Below are 14,623 nucleotides of genomic sequence, written 5' to 3' on the forward strand. Positions count from 1 at the left end.
AAAGAACTTAGACTGAAATAACCTGCCTGGGTCCCTCTCTCTCCCATTATGCCATTAGCTCCTTGAGGGTAGAAACTACATCTTGCTTCTTTTTTTTAATGTCTCATGGTGCGTGACCAGAACATAGCTGATACTCAGTAAACATGTAATGAAATGAAGAGTCTGGTCTGGGAGTGGAGTCAGACAAGACAAAACCTACATCCACAGATAAAATGTGTTTAACTCTATTTTACTCAATACTTTCAGTAGAACTCATTTTTAAAACTAAATACTTTTAATTTGCTCTTCTTTCAACCTCTCAGTAGTATTGTTAATGCCAACCATGTGGACTGGCTTTCATTTTGTAAATTTGACCTCCTCTTTTTTTAAATCTCTGGTGGATATGTTAGGTCCCCACCCAGTGACTTGTGAATCGCAGGACCTCTTAGAGATGAACATAGGTACCAAGAGAGTAGCAGTGAACCAGTGAAACTGAGAATCTTTGGCTAAAACAGTTGGAGTCCTTTTTTAAGGCTCTATCTGCAGACCCATACTGTGTCTTCACAGCTTTGTGGATCAGCCTGAAGTACCAGGCAGCAGCTTCTCTCCCCTCTGCCCATAACTCTCTGGCACCATTCCAACTGCTCCCCTGACAAATGAGATCCTAAAGAATGAATCTTTTGTGCAAGCAGAATAAGTCCTTGGGGGAGACTAAGTTTTGCAGAGACTCTGCAAGGTCTCACTCTTAATTATGATGAAGAATGGCATTCTGTGGCCATAAATTTTTATTGGGAGGGAGGGTATTATATTAATGGCCAATATGTATTAAGCACTTACTATATACCTAGAACTGGGCCATATATCATACATACATGGTCTCATTTAATCCTTATCAACAACCCTATGAGGTAGCTACTATTAGTAGCCCATACTCTGAGAATACGTATGCTTAACTGGCTGAAAAATCACGAAGTTAAGGACGGATGGAAATGGGATTTAAACTTAGGTCTCGCAGACCCCAAAACCCATGCTCTGAGTGCCAGTGCTGTATTGCCTTATTTATTGACTTCTGGTATAATTATGCCCCTACAGTGTCCCACACAAACCAATGGCAGAAGTAAGTCACTGATATCAAGGAGGGGGAACCAATCTGGAGGCCAAAATACCCTTTAAACACAATTCATTTTCCACACAAGAGACTAAGTAAAGAAATTTTCTTTCTATTCAAAATAATGACGCTAAATGGGAAGCGATTTAAGCTTTACAATGGCTTCATCAGAACCTCATCTGTCAAACCTCCAAATCAGGCTCCTAAACACATTTCTCAATACAGGAAAATCAGCAGGGGAAAAAGCAGATGTAAAACAAACAGGTGAAAGTACGAAGTTACTGCGATCTAATAAGCATAAAGCACAGGCTTCGTGAAGAGCTGTGCTCATGGACCACCACTACCATCACTGCCATCATCACAGTCATCGTCACCACCATCATCACCATCATTGCTATTGTTATTATTAAGCGCCTTCATTTCCAAAGGGGACCACTATGTATTCTGAAGGAATGAGGCTTCTGTTCACCCATCCAACAGGTACTGCTTGCATTACTAAAGGGATTAATTTTCTATCTTTCTCTCTTGATAACGGGTTATGAGTAAGCAGTAGGGACTACTAAATGTATTACTATTACTAACAACATAGTACACTAGAACTAGTAAAATTATCACAAAATCATGGCTAAATTTTTTGGAATTACAAATTTGACATAACAGCAGAAGGATGATACACACCTCACCATCCATATGGCACACATCAGGCTCTTTTCTTAAGCTATCTAATTGCTGTGCTAATGATAAAATAAACTCTTGATTATGATCTAAATAATAAAACATATCTTAAAGATTAAGGAACTGATTATAGAAAAGTCAACCCACAAGTCCTCCATTTGTATTTCTACCAGAGGGCAACAAGACAGCCAGGACAAGTCTATCCCCTAGTGGCAGAGCACCTCAATTCACAAACTCAACAGCAGAGAGGAGCTTGTCTGGTGATTCCAGACAGAACCATGTTTTCAGAGGTACTGTACTTGTTACTGGAGTGAAAGTATCACTTTCAAGGAATATTTTTGTTGTCTGATCTACTACATAGGAATCCATTCCAATTTATATTGGGACTTACATTGTAGCTACTAGTTTTCGCTAAAATTATTATGATAATTTACTTTCTGCACTCCCTGCATGCAAGGGATGGGACTTCATTTCCCAGCAAATTTGTTTAGTTTTATTGCCTCCTATGTAACAATATGCAATAATATCAAAGAATTTCTTCTGAGATCTGTGATTTTACGCTTTTTCAGGGCTAACAGACTATAACAGCATGTAGAACTTATAATTTCTGATTTGTTTCAGTATAGAGAACACTGTATTTACATAAACCAAACAATATTATCCCTTCAAGACAACTTCAAAATCTCTTTCAATGCATGATATAAAGTACTTTAAAATCTTTTCCTTATAAAATTTAAGTGCATCTAATTCACCTGTAAAATCGTATATGTCAGCTACATAAACCATGAAACAGAATTCATAAATCCACTACATAAACAATGAATCATAGGTCAAAAGAGTAACATTAATAATAATAGCTAAAATTCTTTTTACACTTACTAAAAGCCAGGAAGTGTCCTTAATGCTTTCAATCCTTATCTCATTTAACCCTTATAACAACCCTATGAGGTAAGTACTATTATTATTCTCTTTTACACAGATGAAGAAAGTGAGGCTTAGAGCAAAGTTTCTCAACCTCAACACTACTGACAGTTTGGACCAGATAATTCTTTGCTATGGTGGTGATGTTCTGTGCATCGTAGAACGTTTAGCAGGATCCTTGGCCACTATATACTAGATGCCAGTAGTATACCCCACTCCCAGATGTGATAACCAAAAATGTCTCCAGACACTGCCAAATGTCCTCTAGGGGCAAAACTGCCTTCACTTGAGAACTAGTGGCTTAGAGAAATTAATTTACGAAAGGTCACACACACAGGAAGTAGGAGAACAGGGATTAGAAGCTAGGCCTTCTGACTCTAGAATGCATGCTACCAACCAACAAAATATAGCGCTATTCACCCTGTGATAGGTTAAAGAACATAGAACATAAAACAAAACAGAAAACTAAAAATGAAGATGAACTGTGAGTGCCTTTCTGTGGAAAGACCTTCTATAACCACACCAGACTGGGCCCTTCCAAACTTCTGTTTCTTAGTTAAGGCCCATGTCCCACTAACTACTGCCCTCGCATAGCTAGCTCTCCTGCCCCACCTACCCGAATCTTCTTCCCATCCTTTTACATAGGCCCCAAAAGACAGTCACCAATCTCTTGTTAAGGCTGATTCTACTCTTCAGTAAATAACACACAGCCCCGCCCTCACAGAGCACCTAAAGAGCAGGGCCTATCTGCCTCTGACCAGTTCTCTTAGAGGGCCCAAGACTTCCACCCTGCGCCATCTCAAGGTCAAAGCCCTTTGCACGGTGGCCAGGGAATTCTGGTTTCTCTCTGCAAGATCCCCCAAGCCCTCACTGACTGAGCACTCTCCATGTGCCAAAGACTTCCTATGTGCATCACATAGACTATTTCCTTCTGGGTTCCAAAGACTTCCTATGTGCATCACATAGACTATTTCCTTCTGGGTTCCAAAGACTTCCTATGTGCATCACATAGACTATTTCCTTCTGGGTTCCAAAGACTTCCTATGTGCATCACATAGACTATTTCCTTCTGGGTTCCAAAGACTTCCTATGTGCATCACATAGACTATTTCCTTGTGGGTTCCAAAGACTTCCTATGTGCATCACATAGACTATTTCCTTGTGGGTTCCAAAGACTTCCTATGTGCATCACATAGACTATTTCCTTGTGGGTTCCAAAGACTTCCTATGTGCATCACATAGACTATTTCCTTGTGGGTTCCAAAGACTTCCTATGTGCATCACATAGACTATTTCCTTCTGGGTTCCAAAGACTTCCTATGTGCATCACATAGACTATTTCCTTGTGGGTTCCAAAGACTTCCTATGTGCATCACATAGACTATTTCCTTGTGGGTTCCAAAGACTTCCTATGTGCATCACATAGACTATTTCCTTGTGGGTTCCAAAGACTTCCTATGTGCATCACATAGACTATTTCCTTCTGGGTTCCAAAGACTTCCTATGTGCATCACATAGACTATTTCCTTCTGGGTTCCAAAGACTTCCTATGTGCATCACATAGACTATTTCCTTGTGGGTTCCAAAGACTTCCTATGTGCATCACATAGACTATTTCCTTGTGGGTTCCAAAGACTTCCTATGTGCGGCACATAGACTATTTCCTTCTGGGTTCCGAGAACCCTAGGAAGCAAGTATTATTTCCATTTGACCAAGACAGGACTCAGATTTCAACCTAAGGATGGGTGACTCCAAACCCCTGCTCTTGACCCAACCCTACGCCCTTCTCATTTCGTGAATGAGCAGAGACTACAGACACGTCTCTTCCAATACACACTCTGGGCTTAGTCTACCGCCTCCAGCTTGCTTAGAAATTTTCATCCAGGTTCCCTCTCCTTGACATCCCAAAATTACGAGAATAAACAATCCAAAGCTGAGAGTGATTCCACTTGTAGAGAGGCAAAGGGAAAAATTCAGGCAGCGACCTCATGAACTTCAAAAAGGTATTATCTATTAAATCAGAGGATAGAAAAGTACAGAACAGGTTTTCTTTTACCTGATTCTATTTTTGTTATTTACTTTTTATGCATAAAAAGTTATATATTCATGTATGACTGATTACATCCCTTCAAAGCGCTTTAAGATGTTAAGTACTAAAATAGAAGATTTTGGAAAAAAACCTGGTGGTAGAGGTGAAGGATTTTCCCCCTTCAATGACATTATTTAAATATAGCTTGTAGGGGTTTTTTTATGTCTTCATTAAACTTTCCTAAGAGCTTCAACTTTTGGTTTGAGGCCAAACATAAAATTTTCAAATATAAAATGTCCTGATGAGAAAAGAGCAATTGGCAGAGTGGGGAGACGAACTCTAAAAGGCGTATCTTTCTGACCTTTTGATTTTATTCAGCTTTAAGCTGCTGCACTGGTTGGGGGGGAGGGGAGGAGGTTCAACAGCTGTAAAAAATTATGAAACCACTGAAATGGAAAGAACCAAGAAGCTTCTAGCATCTCAAAGACCTCCCTTTAAACACTAGCCCAACCATTTCTCTGCTTTGTGACCTCAGTAAAGCTACTTATTTTCCCTGAGTTCCTCATCTGTAAAACACAATCATTGTGAAGATTAAATAAGATAATGTGTGTGAAGCACCTGGCCCCCAGCGGACAGACAATAAGTTTAATCAACAGGGTGCCCTTTAGGCATACCTATGTTTCTGCCAAAGTGTGTGTTTTGGCAATTGTCCTTTAAATACCCTTCTCCTGATTAGTTCACATTATTTCAGTGAAATTAGAAGTATCCAAACCAAGAGTGATCTGGCTTGTAGCCAAAGGACCATCACTATGGGGCCAGATTATGTTACCTGCCCAGGGACCTCCGTGCTAACCGGCAATGATTCAGTCCTCTCCGGTGATTCAGCCACAGGACACAGAGTGCTTGCCCTCACAATAAACGTTGTTTAGTGGTCTGGACTTTCTTGTGGGAGGACCCCAGTAATCAGAATCAGAGACTATCATTTTTGAGCCAAAAAAAAAAAACCAGAGAAATCCTCATGTTCAACCTCCTCTCTTTATAGACGAGGACACTGAGACCACAGAGGAGTCAGTTGGCACAGCTAACTTAGTGACAGAATCCACATATGATTCTTAATCTTTCACCTGCACCAGTGGTTCTCCAACAGAGGTGATTTAACCCTCCATCGGACATTTTTGGTCATCACAACTAGGGGATGTGGGGTTGCTGCTGGCATCTAGTGAGTAGAGGCCAGGAATATTAGTAAACATCCTACAATGCAAAGGACAGCCCCACAATGAAACCATCGATAGTGCCAAGGGTAAGAAACTCTAATCTACACTATTGGACCCAGTGCCTCCAAAATCTGCCTCTTAAGCTGCTGTTGTTGGTAGTTGGACTTGGCCCAAATTTGGGAGCTCTCACCAATGAGTGAATCAATCAAGTCAATTCTGCCTCTTCAGTATTAAGAGTACTGGGATTAGGAGGGATTTAGAGACTTGCCTACCCAGGCAACTTAAAGTCTGGGTTTAACTTTATATGCCCAGCATGAGTGATGCTAAAGTCTTAAAGATGTACTTAGGCCTTATTAGGCAATCTAAGAAAATGATTATCAAAAACATTTTGCTAAAACCCCACAGAAAAGCCAAATGATGCACACCATGCAGTTATTAAATATTCAGAATAATACACCCCAAACCAATATATGTGGCACTACTCTGAACATCTCCAGGATTAATTATTTGAATGGAGGAAAGATGGAGATTGAAGCACTGACGTACAGCAAAAATACTCTCAGAGTTGCCACCCAAAGCTAGAGGTTCATGTTGAAAGAACTTAAATCGAAAAGAAAAGCAGAGTCAATGATCCAAGCAATTATGTACTTTCTGGTTCTTGCTCATGCATGCCAGCTGGCTTGCTGACCTCATAGGCCTCCACTCTGGCCAGTGTGAGGGCCAAAGAGACCTAAATGTGGAAGTACGTGGTGATCTGCAAAGACATTTGTAACTATGAGTCATTTATCAATCTGAGCTTATTTACCCACAGTTCCACCTGGTAATTCTAACTTTATTTCTGGCCCATGGTAGAAATACATGGAGGATCCCAATCTGATTCACGCATAAATTCAACCTACACTTAACAATTATGTCCAAGGCACCATACTTTTGGAGAACATATTCCCTACTCAATAAAATCACAATGATGCCAAGAAGAATGACAGGCACCCAACTACTTCTTGTACATGGAAGTAGTACATGGAATTAGTAACTGGGAGAGCAAGATCTCTTTTAGGTGGAAAGATCTAAGAAGGCTCCAGGGAAAGAAATGGCATTTGAATTTGATCTTTGAAGAAAAGACAGGATTTCAGCAGGTAAAAATGAGAACACTCAAAATACTAGAAAGATTATGAATGAAGAAGGGGTGATATAAAATACAAGGCAAATATGACAGTCAGCGAGGAGCTCAACGTGACTGGAAATCAGGGTGAATAGAAGGGAGTAACAGAAAAAAGGCAGGGACGTTGAGGTAGAGACAGACGTAGAAACCCTTAAAATCCTAGACAAGATAGGCCTTTATTAGCCAAAAGGAAGCCAGCGGAGGCTTGTTGTTGCTGTTGTTATTTTCTAAGCAGATACGGCACAATCAGAGACACTGTAGAAAAAGTAACCAGTCATGGGTGGGCAGAATGGAAAAGACAAAGACAGCACAATAAAGAGAGAGGTTAGCAGGCTATTCAATACTCTAAGAGATGGGTAATGACACTGGATCAAGATCACGGGAATGAAAATAGTGAGAAGGAAAAGCCCACAACCTGTAAGACACCCATTTATCATGGGTGAAGGGAGAGAACAAAAAGTTAAAGTTGAAGAAACACATACAACAGAAGAACATATAAAGTGACTCAAAGGTTTGGATCCTGAGTGAGTGGGAGAATGGTAGTAATTAGCAGACATGAAGATGGAAAAGAAAAGAAGATTCAATTGTGTCTAGATGATTCTCTTGACTCAGAAAATGAAAGTTCAATGCCAAGGTCATTCCTTCTACTAAAGTCTAGACATACTACCCCGACTCAGTGCTTGAGTTACTTACATATCTCAGCACCCTCTCTCACTAAACCTAGTTCCTAACTCCTGCCTCGGTCTTTCTGGGTCTACATCCTTGCACCTGTGCTCCTCTGACTCCTGCTGATATAGTAGGAGGGTGACTGAGTGAGTAAGGAATAAGTGAGTGGCAGTTGCCTGCCACTCTGAACTCTGACCAAACTATCTATGTAGACTCTCCATCATCCTCCTTTCTCCCTTATGTTTCACCTGCAATTTATAGTACTTGTAGGGCCTTTCCCATATTAATTGCCTTGGGCATTATCCTTTGTGGGCTAAGTCTCATGTCCATTTGTGATCTGTGCTCTAACCAGACCACTCTGCTGCTCTTTCTGGTCTACCCGGACCTGCCACCATTCACTGTAAAGTTGCCCTGATTCAGTTGCAAATCTTGGAATGTAAACTGGACATATTCTCATAGCTGATGCATATGTTCTTACTATTTTAGGAATATATCAGTCATCACAATAGGAAAATACTTTTTAAAGGATTTTATCTCTTAGAAGATCCTCTTGTCCCTAATGTCATCACTAATCCTCGGGCTCTAAATATCAGTACTACTAAGTAAGTAGTAATACACAGGATTGGTTATCCATAAGTATGCAAAAATATGTGCCTTGATTTATCCCATTATCCCTTTAACTTTCCCAGCAAGTTATTTAGCTGTCATTTTCCATTGCAAAGGTAGAGAACAACAGTCCACTGATCCTACGTCAATGATGCTGAAAGAGCTTCAAAATCCACCAATGAGACTTAGTGTGTTCTGGGAATGAAATGGGAGCACAGTTAAGCAAAAGATGCACCTGCTAACACGACGATACAACTTCTTAGAAGGCAACTTTCCCACAGGGTGATATACACTCACCTTCCCACCCCCTACACACGACAATCTATTATTAACAGCAAAGGTGGCAGTTCTGTTGATGACTCATTAAGTATGCTGATTCATTAAGGCGGAACATGGGCAGACTTGACTAAGGAAATCATTTGCTGGATTTAATCAATTTTTGGGCTCATCAAACCTGATTACTGAGCCACATAAAAATCCAAGTGAAAGAAGGCATTAGACACTTAAGGGAAAAATAACTCCTTGTTTTGCCTTGCAACAGACAGAGACCAATCTATTATCCATATTCCTAAAGAACTGGCAAAACATACATCTGACAAAGAAAACTAAGAGAAAAGATTCTGGACCATCCTATTAGACTTTAATAAACCCAAACTTTCAAACGCCATGAATAATAAGCAATATTTTAAGCTATCTTTGTGATCTAGTGAGAGAAGAGTGTATGATAATGTAAGTTCCTCCCAAAATACCTAACTGTTCCCAACGACCTTCAATGTTTGTATCTGTTGTAGCCCTTACCACCTTCTATTATAATTATTTTGTTCATGTGTCTCACCTAGAAGCCTGTGCACCTCTTCACAGAGGCTATTTCTTACAGATCTTCTTATTTCCAGTATTTACTTAAGTGTACGGCAATAGTATTAAGTAAATTTTTGGTAAATTGGGAGATTTCTTTAAAGTACTATGCACATGACTACCAAAATAATATGATTATCAAAAACATGAGAGATGCCTTTGGCTAAAGTAATTGCTCAAGAAATGTCTAGATTTATAAAATGGGTAAATCAGATATAGTCACAATGAGAACTTCTATTTAAACTATCTAAACAGAGCTAGAATTAACAACAAATAAATCAACAAAAACCTTCATACTAATGAGGGTTTTGCTCAAAACTCCAACTCCTGGTCATCCTGACCAAAGTATTTCCACAATCCAGACATGAAAACTGGACGTATGTCTGCAGAGGTCCCTCGGGTTTGTGCGTATGTCTTTATTTGGACCTCTGCCTCTGATTGTGCTGATCAATCACAGCATTCCCTAGCATACTGAAATAGGGATGAGTGTGTTTATGTGTATGTGTGTGTGTGTCAGACACACTCCTAACATAGTCAGCTTATAACATTATTTCTGACAGCAATTCCTTCCTTCAGTGGCAGCCCAGAAGTATAAGATTATTTCTAGGCATTTGTGATTATTTTGTACATGGTCTGGCCTGCTTTCTCAAGGATATAAACTTTTCAAAGCCAAACCTGATAACTTGAAGCTGCAGCTGTATTAAAAACAACCTGATGGGAATTTTATGGGGAAGCAGGTTTCCGGTATAATCCTCGCTAGCTGTCAAATTACCATTTCACTACTTCAGTAAATCTCTTGGAATGACTGGCCCTCGTGAACAAGACCATTCACAAGGCAAAAGGATGCTCCCTCTAAATCGAGTTGATTTAAAGCCCAATCCGATAAGGTTTTCTGTGCAGGGAGAGCGTACCTCCTATCTATTGGTGCCCTTGCCAACCCAGTAAAGAGTACTTATAACATCACTCTTTGGGTTGTAATTCTGGTCTTGGAAGAGATGAGTACATTTCCCTTAACGCTAAAAGTGAGACTCAGTAGAACCACAAACATCAAAACATTCTCCCGGACTACTCCGGTCTGCCCAGCACTTCATAAAAAATTTAAAGGAAGATATCTGCCTCAGTTGAGTTAGAGCAGGATGATGATGACTTTGAAAGTTTGCGGATTTTTTTTTCTTTAACATGGCTTTGAAAGATTAATAAATACATAAATGAAATGAAATGAGACCTTAGCAAAAAAACGTTTAAACAAAGGTAGATTATTTTTGTATCCTGGATGTCTCTTCCCTGATGTCCAAAGCAAACCTATCTGATCTAAAGCTTTTCAACAGAACATTTATGTCATTTAGTTTTCCTACATGAAGCCACCAGCTTTGTTTGACTAATTATTAACTGAAGCCATACTACTACACATAGAATTCAACGAACCAGTTGCGTCCACACAGTATGCTTGTCCCTAATGTGAAAAAGGAATCACAGCTGCTCCCAGCCCGAATTAATCACCAAATGACAAGAATACATTCAAACGGACCAGCATCTGACAGGAGTATCAAGATATAGTTAAAAGCATCTACTATTCATCAAATGAGGTATCACATAATCCAAATTTACAGATCCCTGGTAAAGGTCTCAAGCAAAATCATTCTGAAAAATGTTGAAATTTGGTATATTAAGAAGACCTCAAATTCTTTAACACCCTTCCATCAAGAGATGTAATCTATGTCCCCTTCTCTTGACTCTGGGTGGGTTCTGTGATACCCTAACTAATATGATACAGCAGAAGTGACACTGTGCCAGTTTCTGGGCCCAGGCCATAATTAAGAGACTAGAAGCTTCCATGCCTTTTGTCTTGGAAGATACAGGCTAGGAAGCCAGCTGAGAGTGCAACTACTCTGAGACCACCATGCACTAAGAAGCCCAAGCTCCATGGAGACACCCTGGAGGATGAAAGCCATGTGGAGAGAGAGAGAAAGAAACAAGGAGTACCAACACTCCCCATATGTGACAGAGGAAGCGATCTCAGAAGTGGATCTTCCATCTCCAGCAGCCCCAGCTCACAGCAGTGGGCCAGATACAAATCCCCCAGCCAAGTCCTTCCTGAATTCCTGACCCATAAAACTGTGAGCAAAACAAAATGGTTGTTTCAAGCTCTAAGTTTAGGGATGGTTTATTACTGAATGATAGATTAGTAGACATGGATCTATTTCATATGAAAATATGTATGTGATTAAAAATAGAAGAGGTCAAACCAATGCTCTATTAATTTTCATTTCATATGATTTTAATGAAGCTGGTACAAGACAGTCTTTCTTTATTACATCAATGTAATAAAAAATGCAACAGCATTCATGTCAGATATGCAAAAACATGCTTTCAAAAATAATCAACAGAGTAATTTGAAACTTGACAGGTTTGAGCAGCTCTCACTCCCTCTTACCTATTTATTTATCTCCCCTTAAAATAAAATTGAAGCAACTTTGAAACATCTCATACCCCAGGTTAACGACATGTGAAAATGATAAATTACCTTTCATTACTGATAACTACTATACCCTCTAATCTGAATGATAATTTACACTCTGCTCAATGGTTCACATGCAATTACTACCATGAACCCGATGAACCTGAACAAGACAGAATCATTTACCCAACTGTATAAGCTCACCATATTTAGAAAAGTATAGCAACCTCAGGAAGCTTTAAAGTTTCAGTTCATTTTCTCTCAATGATTTGTGCACCTCTACATTGCATATCAAATTACAACACCACAACTTTGAATTATTGACTTTATTTGGAAACCATAGGACACAGGAATCTCTGCTATGAGATGATGCTCATTAGAAAAGGTAAGACTAAAGTGGTCATCTGAAAGTACCATTGTTGAAACCTAGTGGCAGATTTTAATTGCATTAGTGATTTTTTATCTGAATATAATCTGTTTAAAGCTATAATACCAGTCAAATACAATCAATGAAAAGCAGACACTAGCCTTTTAGACTTACTGTGGGCTTCTAATGCTTGGCAAACAAAATGTCCAAGCAACTCTATTTCTTTGGAACGTGCTTTCCAAACTCTTCTCAATAAAACAGAGTAATGGAGGGTGATGACGGAGGATATTCTACTTTAAATTACCCTTTCCACAGATAAATCAGAAAAAACATCAGTGCCCTTAAAAGAATTTGTAACTATGCTTTGAGCTCAACAGTACTGGGTCAGTGAATCAGGCGGAGGAAAATTTCAGGCAAAGGAGAATTCAAACACTAAAAGTGTATTTAAAGACCCTTTTGTGTTCCCATCCATAAAGTTTCAACAACCCTCCCACCCCCCCACCCCCACCCCTAGCTCAGTTCCTCTCTGGTCAATGTTTTAGTAAAATCACTAGAAAGCTCAGCGGTAACAAGCTTTTTAATCCACCAGATCCACTCTCATGTGAAAGTATACACTTAATACCACACTAAATGTCTGCAACTAATTTTTAATTACAGCAGCAACAGCAATCGTAAGATAAAGCAGACAACTCACTAGGAAGGAAGCAAGAGACTGTTTATTACAATGAACGTCCACCATGAGCCAGTCATGTGAAGAGTTGTGCCACAAATAACTCAACCAATGAGCTCCCCTTTCTCGGAAAAACACTCTTACCTCTGGGACGTTTTCTTATATTTCCTCCTGTAGGAAAAGAAGCACAAACACATATCAGAAAAGGTTTGTGGCAGGCAGCGGGTTAGAAAAAGATAGCTTCAGTAGGGATGGACACTTCGTAGAAGGTTCTTTCTGTGAAGCTTGTGGGTCTCAAAGCTCAATTAAAAGTTTTGGATTATTGTGTTAGATTGTGGTCAGATGTGTATAACCATAGTCTTAACAGTTACAAATAGCATCCCAAGAGCTCAACAGTTCTGCCCTCTACATTCTTCCCTTTCCCCTCTTAGGGCACTGTAGCCTCTTGGTTGAGGTCAGGTTTTAAAGACAGCAAGATCCAGCTTCAAATCTCAGCCCTTCCATTTACCAGGTTCATGGGATTGTGGAGGAGTAAATGGGCAGAAGCTTATAAAGCATTTCTTTTGTTTGGCATATATTAAATGTTCAATAACTCATAGCTATTTGTACTGTCACTATTGCCACTATTATCCCCATCATCTAGCTCTGAAGTCCCTTTACAGATGTGCCTTTTAAAATGTAAATGTGTAGTCAGGCAGCTAAAGCAAAAGCTCAGATATAAGGTATCCAGAGAAGGAAAAAGTGAGGAAGGAGACAATGAGTCTAGAAGCAAAAGTGGCGAGAGCTGCATTAGGAACTCGCTAATGGCTCAGCTGTGGGTTCAGTCTCCTGAAAGAACTCTTCCCAAGGAAGGAGAAGTGGCTGGAGTTCCAGTCTATCTCTGCTATTTACAGTCCTCATTTAGCCTCCAGCATAGGGCTTCTTAATCTATCAAACAGAGATCACATCTGCCCTAGCTATCTCACCTAGGTCATAGTGGCATTCAAGGAGAAAATGGCTATAAAAGTTTATTTTCCCAGTATCCCAATGTTTTTCATGTTGGTATCAGTTTTCATAGACTTTGAAGACCCTCAAAAGAGTTTTAATAGGCTCTTCAGTGGAGGGGCCTAGAGGAAAGGATGTGCTGCGAGAGGAAGCTACATCTCTCGGTAGCATCTTCAGGAAGGGCAATGCCTCCCAGGTGTCCTTAGTTCCACACTTCCATTCCCATTACAGTCACTGCACCCAGGAAGCCAAGCCACCAATTTGCTAATAGAGCTGTATGTCACATGTTTAAAAAAAAAAGCCACAGATGTTTCAAATTCAGAATCACCAAAACCTGTTACCCATCTCTGTTTGGATGAAAACGTACACGGCAGTGGTAGATGTCAAGTGAAGAAAGGAGCATGCACACAGAACCTACACTGTGATCTTGATGAGATACATACTGATATCTACTTATCTGAAAGGAATGCACCAGAATGATAACCATGGTCTCGGGCTGGTGGGTCAATGGATCACTTCTTTTATGTTTACTTTTATGAATTTTGCTTTTAAAAATAAGCATTATGATTATAATTAGAAAAAAATGTATAAAAATATGTATATACCTATACATACATAGTCACATCCATAGATATACAATATATAGGACATAGTCACATCTACAGATAGACACATACATAGGGCCATGTGAATATACAGAGGTATCTACATGCTTGAAATGTATCATATATATAGGGAGAAAGGTCAACTAACACTGTGGGTTAAGGCTTGAGCTTTAAAGCAAACTACCTTTGTTCCAGTCTTGGCTCTGGAACTTAGCTCTACAGTGTTGGGCCAGTTATTCGACCCCTCTGAGCCTCAGTGTCTTCAACTATAAAGTGGGAATAATCAAAGAACCTCTCTCAAGACCTCGTGGTGAGAAATAAATG

The 14,623-nt window shown here is 39.7% G+C and overlaps 1 protein-coding gene across 13 annotated transcripts in view; it reads right to left on the bottom strand.

The window, feature by feature from the left end:
* Positions 1-14,623, bottom strand: part of PDE1C (phosphodiesterase 1C) — a 596,098-nt gene that overhangs the window by 266,188 nt on the left and 315,287 nt on the right. For 7 of the 13 annotated variants that reach the window (XM_070511553.1, XM_070511541.1, XM_070511537.1 and 4 more), the window contains one exon: positions 12,855-12,881. The exons of the other annotated variants lie outside the window; for them this stretch is intronic. In XM_070511553.1, coding sequence (XP_070367654.1) covers positions 12,855-12,881 — 27 coding nt within the window. The remainder of the gene's footprint in view (positions 1-12,854; positions 12,882-14,623) is intronic. 13 annotated transcript variants of the gene reach the window in all.

The sequence above is a fragment of the Equus asinus genome, chromosome 1 (genome assembly GCF_041296235.1).
Source record: "Equus asinus isolate D_3611 breed Donkey chromosome 1, EquAss-T2T_v2, whole genome shotgun sequence".
Taxonomy (NCBI): domain Eukaryota; kingdom Metazoa; phylum Chordata; class Mammalia; order Perissodactyla; family Equidae; genus Equus; species Equus asinus.